Below are 22,587 nucleotides of genomic sequence, written 5' to 3' on the forward strand. Positions count from 1 at the left end.
GCGTTTTGCGGAAAAGAACCTGGTTGGGTGCTGCCACCTGCTGGCCAAAGTGCATATAACTAAGGAGCTGTGACCAGGAAAATGTTAAAAACCTGAGGTTTCCAAAGCAATGCGCTGTGATGTCACGGGGTTAATGCTTTTCACATTATTCTGTTAGCAACCTATAAGGCAAAGAAGGAATCCACAACTGACTTTCAGAGAAAAATAACTTGACTTTCAGAGAAAAAAACTTTAGAAATAGCTGCTTAAATCAGAGTTTTTTAACTTTTTATATTGAAATAATTTGAGATTTACAGAAAAGTGATAAAACAGTACAGAAAGTTCCATTCACCCTTTATCCAGCCTCCCTTAATTTTAACAGCCTATTTGACCATAGTGCCATTATTGAAACTAGAGAACTAATATTGACATGATACTTTTAGGTACATTACAGACCTAATTTGATTTTTGAACGTTGATTTTTGAACATCCGCTCGAATGTTCCTTTCTTTGTCCAGGATCTAACTCAGGAGCTTATGTTGTCACGTTTTCTTAGTTTTCTCTGATAGTGACAGGTCCTCTCAAACTTAACATTTTTGAAGAGTACTTGTCAGTTATGTTGTATAATGTCTCTCATTTTGTCTGACAATTTCTTATGATTAGATCAAAGAAACATGTTTTTGTCAGCCCATCATGTAAGGGGATACATGATGTTAATATGACTTATGAACAGTGATGTTAACTTTTTTTTTAAAAGAATTTTTTTTTAAGTAATCTCTATACCCACTTGGGGTTCAATCTCATGACCCCTAAGATCAAGAGTCACATGTTCTGGGATACCACTGGCTCAGTTGGTTAAGTGTCTGCCTTTGGCTCAGGTCATGATCCCAGGGTGCTGGGATGGAGCCCTCGGGGAGCCTGTTTCTCCCTCTGCCTCTGCCCCACTCATGCACACTTGCTCTCTCTGACAAATAAATAAAATATTTTTTTTTTTTAAAAGTCACATATTCTGCTCCCTGAGTTAGTCAGGTGACCTCCCCACCACCCATCCCGTGATGCCAACTTGGACTTCTTACTTAAGGAAGTGTCTGTCAGGTTTTTCTGATGTAGAGTTATTATTTTCCTTTTTTAAGTTGATGGGCATCTTGTGCCAAATACTGTGAGATTTTGCACATGTCCTGTTTACCATACTTTCAACTACTGCTATTAGTATTCATCAGTGGTTCTCACTTGGGATTATTACTGTGATTTTGCCTAGCGGGGACTATTACCATCATTCCTACATTTTGAAATTGGAATTCTACTGTAAGGTAGGGCTGTTTCTACCTTCCTTCCTTCCTTCCCTCTCTCTCTCTCTCTCTCTCTTTCTTTCTTCCTGCATATCGGTATGTACTCTTGGATATTTATTCTATTCCATAGGTTAGAATCCAATGCTCTCATTTTTTATTTTTGTTGTTCATATGGTCCAAGCTTAGGCCTTTTGGGAGCTTTTAAAAGTCTGCTCCTTTGCTCTTTGGCATGTACCATCAGTTTTTAAATAACAACATTACTGAGATACAATTCACCTGCCATAAAATTCGTGCTTTTAAAGTGTACAGTCCCATGGTTTTTAGTTTATTCATAAGATTGTGCAGCATCACTACTACCTAATCCTAGAACATTTCCATCACTCCCAAAAGGAATGTCATACCTATTAGCAGTCATTCCCTATTTCCCTTTCCCTCGGACACTGGCAACACTAATGTCTACTTTTCTTTTTTCTATGGACTTGCCTATTCTGGACATTTCATACAGATGAAATTAAAGGGGAGCAGACACTCGAAAATGTGTCACTTTGGCATGTGGTTTATTTGATTATTCTGAGCTGAAGTCAATCAAGACACTGTAATCTCAAGAAAAACTTTCACCTCTCCCTTAACTACTGAAGAGAATTTAGATCCAGGGCCTGACCCAGAGAGAGAGAGCTATCACCACAGACAACTTGTATATCCGTATGGCAGGAAAAACACCTGATTACCAAACATCTGCTCTGTGAATTACCTTCCTCCCCTTGGAAGTCCCAGGTCCATATCCCATTCCTTTGCTCAGGCTGGTGTACGTGTCTTTGCAAACTCACTTGCCTTTGCGTCTCCTACCTTTGGGGCTCCCTTACATTCAAAATTAAATTTCTTTTTCTCCTGTTCGTCTGTTTTATGTTGATTTAATTATGAGACCAGCCAAAGAACTTAGAAGAGGAGAAGGGATACATTTTCTGGCCCTACAGAATCATACGGTATGTGGCCTTTTGTGTCTGGCTTCCTTCCCTTAGTGTCGTGTTTTTGAGGCTCCTACAATTTGTGGCAGGTATCAGTTCCCCATTCCTTTTTGTAGTTGAATATTCTGTAGATACACCTCATTTTGTTTATCTAACGAACACTTAGCTTTTTCCATTTTTTTGGCTCTCATGACTAATGCTGCTATGAACATTCATGTACAGATTTTTGTGTGAACATGGTTTCACTTCTTTCAGTGATATACCTATGAGTGGAATTGTTGCATCAAATGGTAATGCCATGACTAACTTTTGGAGGAATTACCAACTTGTTTCTAAAGTGGCTGCACCTGTTCACATTCCCACGAGTGACATGTGAGGGTTCTGGTTTCTCTACGTCCTCACCAATACTTGTTCTGGTCTTTATCATAGCCATCCTAGTGGGTATAAAGGAATATTTCCTTATGGTTTTGATTCTCATTTCCTTAATGACTAATGATGTTGAGCATCTTTTCATGTAGCCAGTGCATTGGTCTGATGGAAGGAGACTTAATATACAGAAATAGCCTCCCTGGCCCCTCCTTCTGGGGGGCAGAGCTGTATATGACATGCTATGGAACTGAGAAAGGATGAGGCAATCCTTGAGTTAGGCATAAACTGAGGAGGCACTCAAATGTTTGTCGAGAAGGCACCTGGCATATAAGGTAGAACTGCAGTTAAGGAAACAAAAAATCCTTTCTTATGATCAGATGGCTCCAGGTTGGTCTTAGCTCTTCCCAAAGAATGATAATGTACTGATAATGCAACTTTTCGGGTGCCTCGAGTGTTCTGGGCATATGGCAGGATATCTTCTGAGCCAGTGGGTTGACTGGGCTCAGCTGGGTTATTACTAGGTGGACCAAGGATGCACTGACGGTACCAAAATTTGAGAACAAATTTTGGAAAGCCTATGATGTTTGATCTATTAAGAAAAGGATTAAAGTGGCTATCACAGGAAAAACAGAATTTGTCTAACTTCCTTCCATGTTCTCCAGGTTTAGTATTGTCTTGAGTTTGAATCCTGCATCAGGGGTATTGTGGGGAGGAGGTGTAGCATAATCTTTTCAGTGCTGTCTGAGGGATTTATCAGAATGTGTTCTAGTGGGAAGAGCCTCTGAGTCTTGATCTCTGATTTTACAAAAGAGGAAGCTGAGGCTCAGAGAAGTTAAATCCTTGCTGTACAAAGTGTGGTCTGTGGACCAGCATCACAGCATTGCCTGGAATCTCAGGTCTTACCTTAGACTTACTGACTCTAAATATGCATTTTTAACAAGAACTCTAGGTGATCTGTGTACAAAGTGGTCTGAAAAGCACTGGGTTGAGAGACTTATTGAGAGTCATAGAGACAGCAAAGCCAAAAGTAGGACCCGCCTCCTACCTGCTATGTATTTATGTTTTTGATGTCACAATTTACTTCTTTTTATATTGTGTATTCATTAATAAATTATTATAGCTATACTTATTTTTGATACATTTGCCCTTTAACCTTTATATTAGAGTTAAGTGATTAACACACTGCTGTATGACAGCATTAACACATTCTGAATTTGAATATATACTTACCTTCACCATTGTGTTATATATTCTCGTATGTTTTCATGTTACTAACTAGTGCCCTTTCATTCCAGCTTGAAGAACCCCTTTCAGCATTTCTTGTAAGACAGGTCTAGTGCTGATTTTTCTCAGCTTTTGTTTGTCTGGGAAAGTTTTTATTTCTCATTTCTGAAGGACAACTTTGCTGGACAGAGCATTCTTGCTTAGCAGATTTTTTTTCTTTCAGCACTTTGAATATAAACATCTCACTGGATCCTGCCCCTCTGGCTGATAGCCTTCTGGGGTTGCCTTGTACATTACTTCTTTTCTTTTTCTTTAAAGATTTTTATTTATTTATTTGACAGACAGAGATCACAAGTAGGCAGAGAGGCAGGCAGAGAGAGAGAGAGAGAAGGAAACAGGTTCCCTGCTGAGCAGAGAGCCTGACTCGGGGCTCGATCCCAGCACCCTGGGATCATGGATCATGACCTGAGCAGAGGCTTTAACCCATTGAGCCACCCAGGCGCCCCACATTACTTCTTTTCTCTTGCTACTTTTAAGTTTCTCTCTTTGCCTTTGATTTTTGGTAGTTTTTATTTTATTGTGTCTTGGTGATCTCTTTAAGCTGAATTTGTTTGGATATCTATGAACTTCATGAACTTAGATATCTAAATCTTTTCCCAGATTTGGGAAGTTCTCAGCCATTTTTTCTTTAAATAAGCTTTCTGTCCCCTTCTTCCCCTCTTCTCTTTCTGGAACTCCAATAATTTCCAGATGGTTTCTCTTGATGGTATCCCAAAGATCACACAAGCTTTCCTCATTCTTTTTTCTCTGTTTTCCCTGGATGATTTCAAAAGTTCCTGTCTTCTAAACACACAGATTTTTTTCTTCTGTCTGATCTGTTCTGCTGTTGATGATCTCTACTGCATTTTTCATTTCATTCATTATATTCAGCTTCAGAATTTCTGCGTGGTTCTTTTTTTTGTAGGGTTTCCATTTCTTTGTTAAACTTCTCATTTTGTTCATGTATTATTTTCCTGATTACACTGAATTGTTTTTCTATGTTTTCTTACAGCTTCCTAAAAACAGCTATTTAAAATTCTGTCTTGGGTAAATTGCAGATCTCCATGTCTTTGCAGTAGGTTACTGGAGATTTATTGATCCTTTGATGATGTCCTGTTTCCTTGAATTTTCTTCTCCCTTTAAGTCTGATATTGTTGCCTTCAGATTTTAAAGTTGCAGTACCCCCTCCAGTCTTTACTGAATAACTGGGAGAGAAAAACCTTCCCTAAGCTCTGCTAGAGATTTTGAGGTTTTCTCCATCTTCTGTAGATACACCTGCTTCATGCTTCTTGCTTCCTCATGTGGCAGAATTCTTGGGCTCTGTGCTCTCTCTTTATCCATCAGCATAGAAGGCTGAGTGCTGATAGCCTCCCTTTTGCTTCCTCAAGGGTGGTTGCTAGAGCTCAAGTTTGTGGTCTCACCCTGAATCAGAGATTTGGGCTGGTGCAGGCCTTCTGTGAGGGCTCCCTAGCCATCTGCCAAAGTTCTCTCTCATCTCTGCTGGGGCCACAGGTAGGGAACTGGCCATAGGGTGTGTGTAAGAGTGAAGGAGTAAGACTCGAAGGGTGCTGGGGGTGCCTGTGGCCAGCTGGGGGTGGGTGTCTGTGGTTGAAGCATTCCCTAGTAGATCATGGATGAGCTCCTTGATGGAGTCCATGACATGTTTATTAGGATATGGCCCTTTAGTGTCCTCTGAGAGTCCTGTTACTGTGCCAGCCACTTCCTGTCCCCTAGTGGTGAGCTTACAATTCACTACTCTAGATGGGGTGAAAAAGAAATGGGCTTCTTTGGCCCTGTCCTACACAACTGAGGAAGCTGGGCGCTCACTCACCTGGTTTCACTTTCCACTGTGGGAGAAATCATGCACTAAGGTCTGTCATGGAGAAAGGGTAACGTAGGTGAGGTCAAACTGTTCCTCTTACCCTCTCCGATGCATCCAAATTCATATATATTTTTCTTTTCTTTTTTTTCTTTTCTTTTCTTTTCTTTTCTCTCCAGTGGTGTTCTGGAACCCCAGCTGCACTCCTGGACTTGCACAGAAGATTTCTTGTTCATGGGCAATTGTCTAAGATAATGTTCTCCAGGGGCTCCTGGGCCATGGGCAAAAGGCACTGGAGTCAGTTCCTGGTCCATTGCAGGGTCCACAACTGGAACTGAGGTCTGTATGTTTACTACCCTGTAAGGGTTGGCAAGACTTCTCCTGAGTCCCTTGGCATATAGTGCTGGATCCCATAGCTCCCAGGAAGGCAGTTGTGATCTAGGGTGGATACCAAGTTGTTGATGGGGGATAGGGGCAAGGAACATCTTATTTGGCCAACTTACTGATGTCATTCCCTGGGTGTCAGTTTTCAACAGCTGTTTTCTTAGACTGCTTGTTAAGAAAAGATGCCATATCCTATGATTGAAATCCATGTTGTTTTGGAGATTTGGCTTTTGAGATCTAACCGTCTCCCCAGCAAAATGAAAAATCTTAAAGAAGAAGCCAAAGACAAAAATACTCCTGCTTAATGTTTTCTAAGGAATTGGCTGATGTCATAAACACTATGTGGTCCCGACCATGGCAGCTTAACTAAAATTCAAGGAGGGGGAAGTCAATGACCTCGGTGTGGAGACTTCTAGTGGTAATATATTTAGGGGGTTGGTGGTGGGAGTAAAGTTTTAAACACCCGAAAGGAGAATAAGATGAATCCTTTCCCATCACCTCCTTCATGTTCATGAACATACAGAATGCATCATGTTTCCATGAATGGAGTCCCTGAAAGTAAGGGCCCTGCCTAGTAGGGTGGAAATACAGAAAACTTTGGAAATAACTGAAACTGATTATATTTTATAGATATTTATTTGCCACCTGCACTCAGTATGTACACTATTTTCAGCATTTTAATGAAATAGAAGAAAAACACTGACCCCATCTGGAAGACTTCCAATTTCCTTCTGGCTTCCCTTCCCCTGGGCTTCATTTACAAGATCTTCCACAGGTGCTCCTAGTCCCTCTAGGTCCTCCCTGTGAAGCTTTCCAAATCTACCCAAACTAGCTCCACTCTGCCAAAGACTCTTAATAGTTGAATTTCAGGAGATACTGTTTGGGATGCCTCTTAAGGAGTCTCTTCCTCTTTGTCAGGGTCAGCGCCCATTTGCCATTCAAAAATTTCTTCTAGACCGGTGCACTCTAAACAGTAGTTGTTTTTCTTTCCTTTCTGGTGTCCTGGTACTTAGGTGTTAAACTGGATATCTTTTCAGGGTCAACCCACTGGACCACTTGGCAAAGCCCATTTTACATTTTATTCTACATCTTTGTTGCATAGCCCCTAATTTTAGAGAACATAAAGTAATTGCTAAAACATGCCAAGAAAACAGTCCTACTCTTATACTGAAAAAACCGGAAAACCTAACTTAGAAGTTCAGTTTATTTAACTAGAAAAAAATCTGCATTTTAAGATATTTAGCAATAATAAAAATAACTTAGATATATTAAGGATTTGACATATGCCAGACACTATACTAAGCTTTATTTACTTTTAATTTCCTATCCTCACAGCAACCCTGTAATATAGATACTTATCTCCATTTGTTAGATGAGGAAACTGAAATTTAGGAAAGTTAAATCCTTAAAGAATGTGCCCAAGGTCACAGATCTAGTGATCAGCACAGCAGGAATTCCAGAACTAGTTTCCTTTTTCCCTGAACCGGTCCTCTTGATCAATCACTACACTCTATTAAAGAAAAAAGATCCTAATTTCTCAGTCTTCCCCTAGCTCCTGAGCGACACACACACACACACACACACACACACACACACACACAGTATTTTACTGGTGAGGACTTTTAAAGGCCATTCTCTCTAATAACAATTTTTATTTCTTCTGAAAGTCAATCAGGTTAATATAAATGGCTAACATCTACAAATAGAATGTCCCACTTCCATTTAAAAACAGCCTCCTGCGGCACCTGGCCGGCTTAGTCAGTGGGGCATGGGACTCTTGATCTCGGCGTTATAAGTTTGGGCTCCACAGTGGGTGTAGAGATTACTTAGAAATGAAATATTAAAATAAATAAATAAATAAATAAATAAATAAATAAGCAGCTTCCTGTTCCACTGAGGAACATCATTTTCTTTTTTCTCTTGTGATGAATCCTTTAAACCAGGACACTGGCTTGAGTTCTCAAACACGCCCCACTCTCAGCTTCATCCTTCCTCCAGAGAAAATCCATCAGCTACTTGCTGATAATTGCGGAGAATAAAAACAAAAGAAGGCAAGAATTGTCTAAATTTAAAGTGCTGGAAAATCCAACATTTTATTTTACTACATTTTGGTGACTACATAAATGCTGAAACATTTTAACACTGAAAAGCATGATGGCGTCATCACTTGCTTTTTTTTCTTTTTTTCTTTTTTGCTTAGCAAACACAGCAGATGATATTGCACGGCATAAAGTGAGAACAGTAGCGAAGCTTAAAAAAAAAAATGAAAGAAACCTTAATGCAGTACAGGAGATACTCATAAACCAGAATAATGCCTAATGCATTACACTTTTTTGTTGCTACACACAAAAATACAGAAGAAGCATTGGACAGAGAGAAGGAGAGAGAGAGAGAGACAAAATATTAGCGAACAACCATAACTGGGTACAATAATCATTTAGTCTGAAATGTAGATGCAACGTAGAAACTACCACTGCTTTCTAATTGACAAAGAAAATGACAGCAACATTTGTCTTTTATCAAAAATCTTCTAAGCCCCTCATGGTTAGGTTTTAAAATTAATTATTTAATTATGTATTTACTTTTTTTTTTTTTTTTTTTTTTTATTGTTAATGAAGAACTACCTCTGCTCTTGGAAGATTTTCTACTCTACTGATCTTTTTAAAATTTAATTTTTAATTTTTTTTTTTACCTGATGATTGTCTTAGGCACCCTCCTTACATAATAAACCATCAAGCTAACTTGAACAGGGAAACTGAGTCACACTCAAAGGATAGCTAAGGTCAAAAATGTACTAAAAATAGAAGGGGAGGAAGGGACAGGTCTAAGTGAGTGACAGATGGGCTACGTTCTGAAGGGACAAGAAACACAGGAAGATATGAAGACAACTACCCAAGCAAGTGGAAGACAATGTTTGAAAGTTTATTTTGTTAAAAAATACTTGTCACTTGGTTCAGATGGCAAATCTAAAATGAGCCCACAATGATTATGTAATAAATGCAGAACATACCACAAAAAAAAAAAACCAAAAACCAAAACTAACACAGAAACAGAAAATATGACCTTGTGAATCCAACTCTGTTCAGCGTTTCATTGCTGATGGTAAAAGTCTACTTCCTCAACCATTTTCCTGGGCTTTCCGTAACTCGCTGCTCAGCATTTGTATTAAAAACAATAACTAGTCAATGCTCGCCAATCATCCTGCAGCTCAGAGCAGATTTATTGCCCTACTAACATACGTAACAAGTATAAAAATGGAACATTTGACCCAAAGTCTAAGCCCTCCCTTTCTTTCCCCACCCCTAAGACCCCTGCAAAAGAAAATAAGATAAAATCCTTGTATTGAGAGGAAAAGTATTTACATCTGTGGATTTATGCCATGGAGTTGAAGCAACTTATTTCAGCAATGTAAAACAAAGCAGTGGTCACCGGCATTTCTGAGGATGCCCCTAGCTGGCTGAGAATTATGTCTGTGTGCTGACCTAAAGCAGGACCGAGTATCTGAACAGGCTCGATTCTGGGAGCCTGGGGTAGGGCCCATCTCTGGTGTGGACAAGAGAAGTAGTGGGAAGACGAAGAGTGATAAGAGACCAACTCTAACAGGGCTAGGGGACATTCACTTGGGACTCTTGCCCTTTTGGTTGGGGCGGGGGTGGGGGGAGGCGGTGTTGGGGGAAATTTTAGGTAGCACATTACAAGAAACATATGTGGAGAGGAACATGTAACTGTGAAGCATTTTCCTTGATAACTGGGGCCCAGCAATCAAATGTTGCTTCTTCTATGGGTTGCCAGCCAGGTGGGGAGATGGGCCAGCTGCCTCTCAGCCTTGACTTTCTCTTAGGGCACGAAGCCATTATACTTTCCTTGGCTCTGCAGGAGGAACTGCCCCTCTGACCTGCCTTGAAGCAGTTCAGAAACCTGGTGAAACTTCAGAGGATTTCCAAATTCAAGTTAGCTTGCCTCTTTTGAGTTTTTTTTTCACACCCTTTACTTCTCATACCCGTGTGAATGATTAAAGAAAAAAAAAAAAAGTAGCAAAGTATCTCACAAATGCCGGTGCTTTGAAACATGAAACAACTCTTAAATTCTTTGGAATTTCAGGTCTAACCTGCAAAATAATCTTTTCTTAAAAAAATTAATAAATTAAAAGAACACAAATAAATGCCTTTCTCCTTTCTAAGGGACAAAAAGGTCTACCTTGAAACACTCATTTTGGCATGTACAAGTTTTGTAAGGGGGGATCCTGGCAGTGTTCACAACACACACTGAAGTGCGTGCTAAGAAAAAGCTAAAGATACACCCTGCAGTTAAGAGAAGCTCTTGCCTTCAGCTTATCTTAGCATCAAGAACAAAAAGATTGTAACGTAAAGCTTTGGCCATTTCAATTCTACTATATACACCATAAAAACTACACAGTCATAAATTAAAGCAGTGATTAAATAAGCTCATATAAAGTGTAATTAAATTAAAAAAATCACAGCACATTATAGAGAAAAATAGGAACCAGTTTCACAAAAAGGAGATTATATATATATATTTTTTTTACCCTGTGGAAACAAATTTACTACGAAACACAAAAACTTCATAAGTAACCATCAAAATGAGAATCATTTCTTATTCCATTCTTGCATTTTTACACAACCCTTAACCCACCTGGGGGAACATTTATGGAAATTAAGTCTTCCTTGAGCAACAGAGCAGTTCTGCCAAGAAAATAAACCCCAAACCGAAGGGGGGGGGGCGGGGGACATCCCAAACATACAAACTACAAAATAAATAAGAATTATAAAGTTTTTTTAAAAGTAACCTTAACAATTATCAAACTAGTAAGTTCTGCCTTATCACATAGACTCTCTATACAACATAACCCTAAAACTTTATTACTATGAGGTATTTGGAGGAATTGGTAAAAGTGATGCACGGCCTGCCTGGTGAAGGGACTCGGTGAAGTTGGGGAACCTCGAGAGGGAACGAGGAGGAGGAGCTTTGGTTTATCAGCAAGAAATTGGGGGGGGTAAAGTCATCCTTTGGTATCAAAGAAAGTTTCATTGCATGGTTGCACGGAAAAAGCACCACGGTGAATAATTATTCCTTTTTTTTTTTTTTTCATTAGTGGCCTTTCTAAGAGGCTGAGGTATTCCAAGAGTATAAGGTGAGAGGTCAACAGCGGTTTAACACTTTGGTTCAAGCAAGGCACTCGTCCTAGGAGTTTACAAAGTTTGCAACATGTTTGCCTAGAGATTTACAAGTAGAACTAGCAGTAGTAAGAGTAGTATTTCCTAATATTGTTGTTATCATTTCGTATCATTATTATTAAGAATGAAGACAAGTTTACACACTGAGTGAAGACTGAGAAAGGGAGGGGAGGTGGGGAGGGGGAAAAGGTGGAGTTCCCTCTGCAGACCAAGGCCGTGCATGAACATATCTTTGGTATTCTTTGGTATCATCAATGTGATTAAAATCACCAATGGAAATCGAGTGAGGTAGCGTCTTTGGTTCACACTATAAATAGTAGATTTTTACACTTTTTTTTCTTTTTTTTTCCTTTTTTTCCTTTTTTTTTCCTTTTTTTTTAACACGTGGAAGTAGCTATTTCTTACCTTCTGCTTTTTTGTCCTTACTATTTAGGAAATAGTTACCAAATGTACTGTAAAGCTAACCACACCACAAGAATAATCCAGAAGGCCAATCGCATCTCAAAATGGCCTCTGGTGTTTGAATGCACCCTAAACAACTAGATAGGAAAGGGAGAAGTGCTTTCTCTTTGTTTGCTAAATGCATAGTTTTCATCCTTTATGTACAAAGAAGGGAGGACCTTTCTTAGGGAAAATGCCTTTAGAGTTCATGTGAAAATGTCCTAGGACTCTTTGGTATAGCGAAGTTTGCATTTAACCTGCAAAGACGGATCATTCACCTGGGGTAGCAATGGGAGTGGCAGGAGTCCAAAAGTAGCGCAGTACTTTCATTTTTGTCCTGGAAAAGTAATTATGCTTTTTTGGGGGGGCAGAGTGAGTGACATGTTCAGTTGGAATGTCTGAATTCCTCCACATGCTCTCTGTGTTTGGGGATCTATGCCAGCTGCTTCCATTAGTTCCTGACATCCAGACCTCATTTACCTGAAGACTTACTGAAATCTGGGCTCTTGGGAGTGTCCAGACTTCACATCTCCCACTCTCTCTCTCTCTCATGCTTCTGGTCATGAGAGGACCTGAATGATGGATGGTCAAAAATAGTCTAACTTCCTCTACCAAAAAACCCCCAAAACATGTGAGTGTAGCACTGGAATCAACAAACATACAAATGAAAGACTGAGGTACCTTTTTGGGTGAATTTTGCGAAAGGACTGAGAAATAATGGGTGAGCAAATGGCACGTGATCTGCTCCACTGAATGTGGTAGGTTACGAAACCTGAGCCGTAAATCAATGCTACATGCCAAGTTAGAAGCAATCATCGGTTATGTACGACGTAACTAGTGTATTGCTCATGAGAAGCGGAGTTTGTCTATTATGATTTTGAAAAGCAAAGTTTGTGAGTATGCTTGAACAGTCTAGTAAAAAAATTGCTTTTCAGGCTCTGATTTGTGCATCTGCTTATGAGAAAATATATCTCTAGGCCCTGAAATTGTGTAATGGGTGCAAATTCAATGCTGGTATGAAAATTATCTTTGGTGTTAGCAAATAGGATCACTGGATTATTTTTCAAAAAACCATAATGATGGGAATATTATAAATGTAGCAATATTCTTTGAGGCTGTGTCTACACAGTACCAACATAATTGGTCAGAAATGTAAAATGCAATTAGATTAATCAGAAGGGGCAATATAGCAAAAACAAAACAAAAAAACATGGTGTTATAATTCAACTTTTGTTTTTTCTGGGGTGCTGAATTTGGTAAGATTGTGTGTAGACACAGCTTGAGTTTCCCTGAATTTAAAATTCTCGTGTTTTAAATAAATAAGGCTTTCCTCCCTCCTAAATTATAAATATATAGCTGTACTCCTGGCCCCCTCCATTCCGGAGTGAGGCAAAAAGTTAATCATTTTTCTCCTTTTGGTTTATGTCATTGACAAGATTATATGTTAAGCAAATCTCTAGGGAAGGCCATTGAAATGGTCTCTTTTAATAGCTGAAGTGTAATTGTGCCATGTTTGGAAGGGAAAATTTTAAGCTGGAATTTGGTGTGAGATTAAAACAAATACTAAGACAAAATGTGTCAAGGCAAATGCGCTGTTTCATTAAAAGAGAAGCATGTGTTGGCTTGCTTTTCTCATTCTATAGCAGATATGAAGGACAGCCAGATGGCTTGTAGGTATAGCTTTATCTTTCCAGGTGTCTGTCTCTTCTAGACCTAGACAAGATGCTCAGATTTGACCTTAGGGGGTTAGGTTTTTGTGTCAAGATGGTTCAAATTCTTTTTAACATTTTAATGACTCTCAATCAACAACTTGTTGTGGAGATTACATTTCATTTTATATTTCTAATTAGGTGTGGTAATTAACCAAGAGCACCCAATTCTTTACCTAATAGTACAAAGGGATCCTCTGCTATGAAAAGTTATAATTCATTGGCATTCAGAGAGAATTTTTCTGGGAAGCAAGTGATTCACTTGGGTACTACTACTACAACTGTGTCAGCTTTTTTTCTTCCCCCTTGATTTCTCCAGCTGCGGTTAAGTGATTTGGAATAATAGAAATTGAAAATTTTGTATTTAGAAGCTCAGGTCTAGGGTTCTATCTGTCTCCGTTAGAGAGTGAACTCCATGTCATAAAATTTCCAGCTTAATGCAGTAGCAAGAAAGAATGTAGTACACTTTGGAGGCTATGCTTAGTGAAATAAATAGCTTTGTGCCTAGACAACCTAAAATCTTCCACTAGAACTCTGGTGTTTTCTATGCTGTTCCACCATTTCTCAGTTGGATCTGCTATTTCTAGTGATGTCCAAGTCACACGTTATCTGTGATTGGCAATGAAATCAATTTGGCTACAAATACTGGATAGTTCGTTTTAATAATAATGTTGGTCTGCTCACTTTGTGTGTTTGCAGAGTATTTTAAAAAGGTATTTGGTGTCAAATGCAAAAAGCAACTTTAAGTCAAATTAATCTAAATGTGATATCCTTTATTCAGTGGTCTCTTACTAAAAAAGCATTACTTAGAACAAATTTTCTAATTTAATTACTTGCTCTGCTAAACTTAGTTTTCTAATTTACAAATGGGGTCCTACTATGGAAGAATCCCCAGGTTTTCTCAGCTATAAACAGATTATGGCATCATGTCTACGTGTCTACTTAAGTGTCATTTACGGATCCCGCAAGGGAGTGTGCCATCTGGCTGTACCTGTCCACTACACTGACCTCTCTCTTATGATATTAATTGCTTCCCTGAAGCTACATTCTTTCTTGCCAGTTCTGAAAACTAATATTTCAAATGCGTCAAGAGTCATAAATAATAGTCATGATCCTATGTGGCATGTGTATTACAGCTAGATCAGTTCATACGTATAACTTTACATAGTATCTTGTGTAAAAATAGCTTTGGTTATTAAAATCATTGCAATAAAATACCTGCACTATAATATTAAGTGTGTTCTTTGGTACCTAGGTGATTTTTTTTTTTAATGGATGGACTCTTGTTTCATTTCTTAAAAAATATCTGAACATTCCTTAACAAACAAAGAGAATGCACTGGTTTAGGTGTCATTCAAATTTTCTTTGCTGGGTTTGAATCTGCATTTAGGTTGTGGGCCTGGCAGGTTCAAACGCTAGGCTAGATGAGCGAAATCACACTCCTATCCAATTAACTCAGACAACCCCACACTATGTTGGTTGCACCCCTATAGCACAACCCTTCCTGAAGACCAGCCCTGCCTAAGTCCCTAACCACTGGTGGTGTGTGCATGTGTGTATGTGTGTGTGTGTGTGTGTGTATGTATGCACTCACGTACCCACACACAGTACTGAGACACCATACACCTTCGAGGCATGGTGGAACAGATGAGAAAGTCTGGTCTTAAGAGAGGTCCACTCAATGGCTCAAAATCACTATGCTCCAAACCACGAAACAGCCAAGCACAGCGAGAATGATCATGGATTGAAGATGTGAGATCCAGTGGTGCTTTCCTGCTCATGGTTTTTCTTGCCAAGTCGTTGCCCCGCTGAAGTGTGTGTCTCCGAACAAAGTCAGAATGCAGGTGAGCTAAGTCTTTGGTTTCTTTGGACTATAAATAACACTTTTTTTTTCTTCAAATATTTCTAAGTATAAACCTGCTATCTTGAGGTCCTGGTCTTTTAAAAATTTTTTTTATTTAAAGCTTTTCCACCGAGGTTTAGTTTGTGGTTATTCCTTCATGCTTTGGTACAAGTGCTTGATGAAGAAGATGAGTTGCCTGAATTGGAGCTGCCCTCGTCCTGCCACTTGTCCAGACTCCTCCTCCTTGCGTTCATGAAGAAATTGCTGACGGTGCTCAGCTCCAACCCCAGCTGCTGGGAAATAGTGATTTGCAATTCTTTGGATGGGCGCTTATTTTCCTTGAATATTGCATGTAGAGTTCGACGCTGGACATCTGTGAAGACCAACCTGGGCTTTTTGGGTGTGTTGCCTCTATCCTTCCCATGTTCTTGTTCTTTCCTTTTGCATGCTGTAAAAAAAATCACAGTGGATGTTAGAACAAATTGCCCAGGAGATTCAAGAGTAGAAAGGCAGAGCCAGTAACATTTGTTTGCCATTACTCACGGACCACTTTGTGGTTGCTGAGCTCTAATATTAGTACCATGGTAGGATGAGAGGCAAGCGTGATATAAAGATGGAGAGTCCGGAGGAGAGGGGGTTCTGTGAGTCTTGGGTGTGGGTCCTGGCTTTGTAAGCATCTGCTGTTTGTCCGTCATGAGTGATAAACCAATGAACTCCACCTTGGCCTCAGATACTTCGTCTGCAGAAGATAGAGTTCTGGCAAAACAAACTTGCTGCTTGAATTTTTATATCACCTTCTGCAAAATGGTTATAAGAATAATGGGCCACCTGGGTGGCTTAGTTGGTTAAGTTTCTGCTTTCAGCTCAGGTCATGGTCCTAGCATCAGGGTCCTTGTTCAGCAGGAAGCCTGCTTCTCCCTCTGCCTGCCACTCCCCCTGCTATGCTCTCTCTGTCTCTGACAAAAAAAATAAAAACAAATAAAAAATTTAAAAAACAACCCTTCCTTGCTGGGTTGTGGTAAGGATGTATGAAATAGTGCACGCAAAATTTATGTTAACTGAAATGCTTTACACATGCAAAATCTTTTTTTTTTTAAAGATTTTATTTATTTATTTGATAGAGAGAGATCACAAGTAGATGGAGAGGCAGGCAGAGAGAGAGAGAGAGGGAAGCAGGCTCCCCGCTGAGCAGAGAGCCCAATGCGGGACTCGATCCCAGGACCCTGAGATCATGACCCGAGCCGAAGGCAGCGGCTTAACCCACTTGAGCCACCCAGGCGCCCCTACATGCAAAATCTAATTAGCCAGAAGTGGCTGTATGCTTCAAAGGGTTTATAGTCTGCTCCTGGTAGAATACTAAGAGCCTAAGAGTCTGAAAACAATATAAAAAGGAATCGCATTTGTTCTCCTTCTGATCTTTTTTGTTTCGCAGGCAACTCCGTATGTAAGGAAACTGTAGATAGCATGCTGTCATACCGGTACATCAAACAGTCTCCAATGTTAGGGAGTGTACACTTGGGGCTTGGAGACCAGAGACCACTCCCAATTCCCCCATCAATCAATCTCTATGGCCATCCTGAAATAACCATATAATCTAAGTAAAAATGATGCTCTGGTTATGCTAATGCAACTTAAGACAAAGCGCCTGTGTCCTGACTCCAATCAGATTGCTGCCTTTCATCATCCTACACAGGCACTGTGGAGCAGCCAGTACTATCTTCATTTCTGGCCGGCTATACTCTGATGTGAGCTCCAGTCCCAGTGAGAGGCAGATGGGGCATCTTCTTGGTTGAGGTAGAGACTGTTACTCTTCCTTCCATCCATCTTCCACCTCCCTCTCTCTTCCTCCCACTCTTTCTTCCTTCTTTCCTCTCTCCCTCTTTCTCCCCCCCCTTCCCTTCTTCCTCTCTCTCGCCCTTCCCCGCCTCCCCCTTCCTTCCTTCTTTCCCTTCCTTCCTTCTCTTCCTTTCTTGGCCTGAGTGATAAAACAGCCTTTACTGTAGTAGTAACACTGATACAGATGTTCTATTCTGGATCAGGACTACCCCCACCTTGCCCCACCCTACCCCTTGGTCCTCATCAATGTGAAACTTTGGAGAGGAGGGGCAGAATCCCTAAACAGAGCTGGAGAGGGGCAAGTGGGAATGGTGAATGCAGGGGTCACCTGGAACCAAAGGTTCAGCAGGGTCAAGATGCTTGAATCCTCTGTCCTGATGGAGGCTGGGAATATTTGCGTCCTGGGTTCAAGATTTGACAATGCCCTGACCTGCGTTCAAAGCTGGGGTGGGGTGTGGAAAAGCCTTAGTCCAGGGTTCAAGAGAATGCCTTGGTCCCAGATTCCAGCTTTGGGGCTGAGCATGGGAGATGGATCGGTCCCAGGTTAGGGGTGGGGGAATATCCCTGGGTCCAGAGTTTGAGGTTGACCCTGGATGCTCTGGTCTCCAAACCCCAAGTTCAGGACTGGGCTAGAGTTTGGTCCCTTATGTAATGGGGGTCAGGTAGGAGGGATATCCTCTGCTCCACCTCCAGCCTCTTTGTATTCCAGGCTTTCAGTGTCTTACTAGACGGTGGTTCATTGGCTCTGCGTAGATGCAGTCTCTGTGCTCTCCTCACCTAGCCGTGCTCTCCTGTAGGCCCCTATCTTTCATTCTTAATTGTTCCTGGATTTTAGAGTTTCCCTAGGGCCTTGGCTCAGTAGTCAGATCAGCTGAAAAGCTAATGAAAGAAGGCTGAAGAAGACTCCAGGCTTTGGAGTCCAATCTAGGGGTCTCCAATTTTTTTTTTTTTAACCATGTGCTACTTAGTAAAAAAATGTTTTTAGTGTACACTTCCTAACATTATTTATTTATAAATTAAATATATGTGCTACCCTACAACTATATGATGTACATTACAAAATATAAAAATTTTGGAAAGGAGAAAAATAAAAATAGACACAGAAATTCTCTTCTACAGATGAATTCCTTTGCCTAGGCCCTAGCATGCATTTACCCCAACCAAAGTATCACTGGTCCAATTCCAATCACAGGGAACTATGAGGGCAAGAATTTCAGAATGGAAACGAAGGGAAAGCTCAGTCGTAAAAGAGAGATCTTGAGGCCAGTCATACCATATGGTACCTTTTATAACAAATCCTGTAGGTCACTGGCTATCTCCCTTTTCAACATGAGACACAGCATCAACATAATGGGAAGTATTGTATTAAATGCTCAATCCCTCAGAGCATTGAGCTACCTGTATGGAACCAGCTGAATTTCCCCAAACAGAATCCCTGCCCGTGGGGACTGAGAGTCCTCAATGGGCAACTAGATTAAGTCTCCGAAAGAACAGCTGAGTAGATGAAAGGCACCTCTAGTTAGTCTGAATTGGCCCATGTAGACCAGCTTTATACAATACTGATGTACATGGCTGATGGATTCATTCCTTTGTCTTCACAAGTGAATATGACATAGGCTTTGCTCTAAAGGAAGTCAGTCTAATGATCAGAGAATTAAATGACTGTATCTATATAAAGAATATACAGGATTATTACTCCTGCATGAGGATATTAAAGAAGGTATCATAGAGGAGGGGGTGCTTACAGGGGGCCTGAAAGGGTGAGTAGGAGTTTGCTAACGAGAGACATGGGACAAACTCATGCCCAGCATGGGGAGCAGTGCTCATGAAGGACTGATAAATGTTAGTAGACAAAGATCACAACTAAATTATCTTGTTGGTAAGGAGCATTACTGAAAGATTTTGAGAAAGGGTAGAGTGTGATTAAATTTGGGTCTAGAAAGACCCCTCTGGTGGTGGTGTGGAGATAAAATGGAAAGCAGTAAGATTAGGGACAAGGATGCTGTTACCATCCCAATTCCCTCAGGAGTGAGGCACTCATTCCTCCACTTGCTGCAAGAGTTGGTGGCTGGTGGCCCTCAGCTGAGGGCCATTCTGGGAATTGCCCTGGAGGTGGGGTGGGAGGCTGCCTATATCCAGTGGGGGGTGAGGGGAGTAGGGGAATGCACCCCTCCCCAACCCCTTGCATCATGTTGGGACAATTCTGAGGGATCACCCAGTTCTATAGCACCCCACAGAATTAGTTGAGCTTATTATGGCCACTATCAAAGTTCCACTTCTTCAGCCTGGTCTTTCATCCTCTACTCCCTCAAAAGGGACTATTGTCCATAGCTCCCTCGGATACTCTGGCTACATGCAAGTCTCAGAAACCCAGAGTCTGTTTCCCAGAAAATCTGACCTAAGAAAACCAGCATAGTGAGGACCTCAAATTAGACAATGACAGTTGGGGGTGGAATATGGGATCAAATTCAAGAGCTCCTTAGAAGACAGAATCAGGAGGACTTAATGACAACTTGGCTGAGAGGGTAGAATTCTGAACGAGTCCCAGGTTTCTGATTGGAAGGTGGTAATGAGGCCATCAGCGAATGCAGATGGAGAAAAGAATTTTATGAGGACAGTAATCACTTCTATGTGGGACAAATTGCATTTGAAGTGCTTGTTGGACATTCTGTTAAAGATCTTCAATAGGTGGTTGTCTAGCAGACAGCACAATATATGGGCCCTAGAGCTCTTGGGTTAGGGGGAAGGGAGGTCTGGGCTAGGACTATAGACTGGGAAGTCATTAGAGCTCTAGATGGTAAATTACACAATATACTTATGGAAATGTAAGTAATTGAGCAATAGATGCAGACTGAACTTATTTGTTATTCAAAAGACAGAGCTAAGGGAAATCACCAAGAGATGTCCGTTTTCCACCTAACCAGGCTGTATATTGGAATCACTTCAGTCTGGTCCTTGGCATTTGGCAGGACTGAGTGGGCTATAGCTACTTCCAAACCAGCATTTCCTCTGACACCAGCATGGTGTCAGAGGAATGATACTGTCTCCAATGGGTTCCTGGAAAAGATGGTTTCCTTTGGCAAAACCCACTATATATAATAGCTTCTTCTTCAAAATTCACAATATGTGTTAGCACATATAATTATGTTTCCCAAATATTATTTAGCCCTAGAACTGTGTTTAGCAGGAGCTTTAGGAGCTTTTTTTTTTTTTTTTTTTTTTAAGATTTTATTTATTTATCGGAGAGAGCGAGCACAGGCACACAGAATGGCAGGCAGAGGCAGAGGGAGAAGCAGGCTCCCTGCTGAGCAAGGAGCCCAATGTGGGACTCAATCCCAGGACGCTGGGATCATGACCTGAGCCGAAGGCAGCTGCTTAACCAACTGAGCCACCCAGGCGTCCCTAGCAGGAGCTTTCTATTAATGTCTCATGCAATACTAATATTGGGGAAATGCAGTTTGGAAGTTTTTGCCCCGAGATCTCAACAGTTGTTCTTACACATGTCATGATGTCAGAGCCTGGGAATTGAGATTCTCCAGCAGCAGGAAGCCTGGGTGACTCACTTCATATCTCCAGGGCATCCTAGCATAGTGCCTGGCTATAAGGGGAGCTCACTACCTGGTGGTGACTATAGAGAGGTGGGTGTGACTCAGTATCTGGGGTCTATCTGGATGCAGCTCTATGCAGACGTTGGAGTTGCTGAGGAAGAATGCAGAGCTATCAGTAGGATGAAGAGTAGATTAGAGCTTGTTGAAGGTCACTGGGTGACCGTAACAAAGAGGTTAGGAGGAACAACCCACAGCTTACACAGAATGACAGTGGTTAGAACTGTCAAGAGAATATGAACGAGAGCAATGCTTTGGAAATTCCATGGGATACATTTCAGGGTTGAGATTACCCATTAGAAGGTAGGAGACCACCCACCGGAGGTCATGAGAGCCCACGAAGTGTGCAAGGTCGCAGGCGAGAATTCTACCGCTGAACCACCCATGCCGTAGTGTGCAAGGTAGAAAGCAGGAGTAGGGCAGTGGAGTGAGGCATCACATGAGGTACCACTGCTCACAGGAACAACACTGCTTGTGTTTTATGTCAAAGTTATACATTCTGTTTAGGTGTACAGTTACCATTACAAATAGAGGAATATTTATCATACAATGAGAATATAAGGAGGAGGATTTTTTTTTTTTAAAGATTTATTTATTTATTTATTTGACAGAGAGAAATCACAAGTAGATGGAGAGGCAGGCAGCGAGAGAGAGAGAGGGAAGCAGGCTCCCTGCTGAGCAGAGAGCCCGATGCGGGACTCGATCCCAGGACCCTGAGATCATGACCTGAGCCGAAGGCAGCGGCTTAACCCACTGAGCCACCCAGGCGCCCCAAGGAGGAGGATTTTTATTGTTTGTGGAAGGTAGGGCTGAAAAGGATGGCGGCCTGTCATGAGTCACCTTTATGAAGATAGGCCAGAGATACATTTGCAATATGCAGTGGCAGAGTGTAGTGGGTGATCTCGGACACAAGACTTTGATCTTCTCTGTGGACAAGGTCACCCACAGTGAGTGAGTGCTAAGCAAGAGGTAGAAATAGGCATGGGAGACAGTAAAAGGCAGCTAGGACTTTGTGTATCAAAAGAATAAAGATTGTAAAGAATTATTATTTATTTTTAAAAGGAAGCACATGAGGAGATGGGTAAAAGACAAAAGGCTTTCCTTTTAGGCATGCCTGGGACCCATGCTTTGCGCATAGCTGGCAAGACTGAGCCAACTGTATTTCCAGAAATACGAATTCTGCAGGATATTGAAAGGTATTGCATGAACAATGAGTTTTGAGGTCAGTTTGGGAAATGCTGAGTTAATTAATGATGAAACTGCAGGACTTCTCAAGCCTTTAATATGTTAAGGTGCTCTGATACTAACACGGTCTCCCAAATTTAATATACTAATGTGCACTGATACTTATGGGGTCTCCCAAACTTCTTTGATTAAGGAGCTCTCTTCAGGGAATTTCTCAAAGGAATGGCGTTGCTTAGAATAGTGTTTCTCAAAATGTGGTTGGCCGACCCATGCTGGTCTGTGAACTGTTAACTGACCTGCAGTAAGATCAGTACAGAAAACTGCGAATAAGCAATTAGAAATGTTTATGGCAGTGAGATACTTCTGTAATAATCAAGTGTGTGATTATTGTTCTAATAATACATTTTTTACTGCATTATCAAAACTATTGTTCTAGGGGTGCCTGGTGGCTCAGTCGGTTGAGCCTCTGACTCTTGGTTTTGGCCCTGGTCATGATCTTGGGGTCATGAGTTCCCGTTGAGATCAAGCCCCCATTGGGCTCCGCACTCAGCGTGGAATCTGCTTGTCCCTCTCCTTCTGTTCCTTCCCCCACTTGTGTTCTTTCTCTAAAATAAGTAAATAAATAAAATCTTTTTTTTTCTAAATTTTAAAAAAAGATTTTATTTATTTATTTGACAGAGAGTGGGAGATCACAAGTAGGCAGAG

General features: G+C 40.9%; 1 protein-coding gene across 1 annotated transcript in view; it reads right to left on the bottom strand.

Moving 5' to 3' along the window:
* Positions 1 to 8,969: 8,969 nt before the first annotated feature.
* The window catches only part of ONECUT1 (one cut homeobox 1), a 43,581-nt gene continuing 29,963 nt past the window's right edge, over positions 8,970 to 22,587 (bottom strand). The window contains exon 2 of the mRNA XM_059372856.1: positions 8,970 to 15,704. Coding sequence (XP_059228839.1) covers positions 15,412 to 15,704 — 293 coding nt within the window. The 3' untranslated portion in view covers positions 8,970 to 15,411. The remainder of the gene's footprint in view (positions 15,705 to 22,587) is intronic.

This window comes from Mustela nigripes, chromosome 13 (assembly GCF_022355385.1).
Source record: "Mustela nigripes isolate SB6536 chromosome 13, MUSNIG.SB6536, whole genome shotgun sequence".
In the NCBI taxonomy this organism is placed as follows: Eukaryota; Metazoa; Chordata; class Mammalia; order Carnivora; family Mustelidae; genus Mustela; species Mustela nigripes.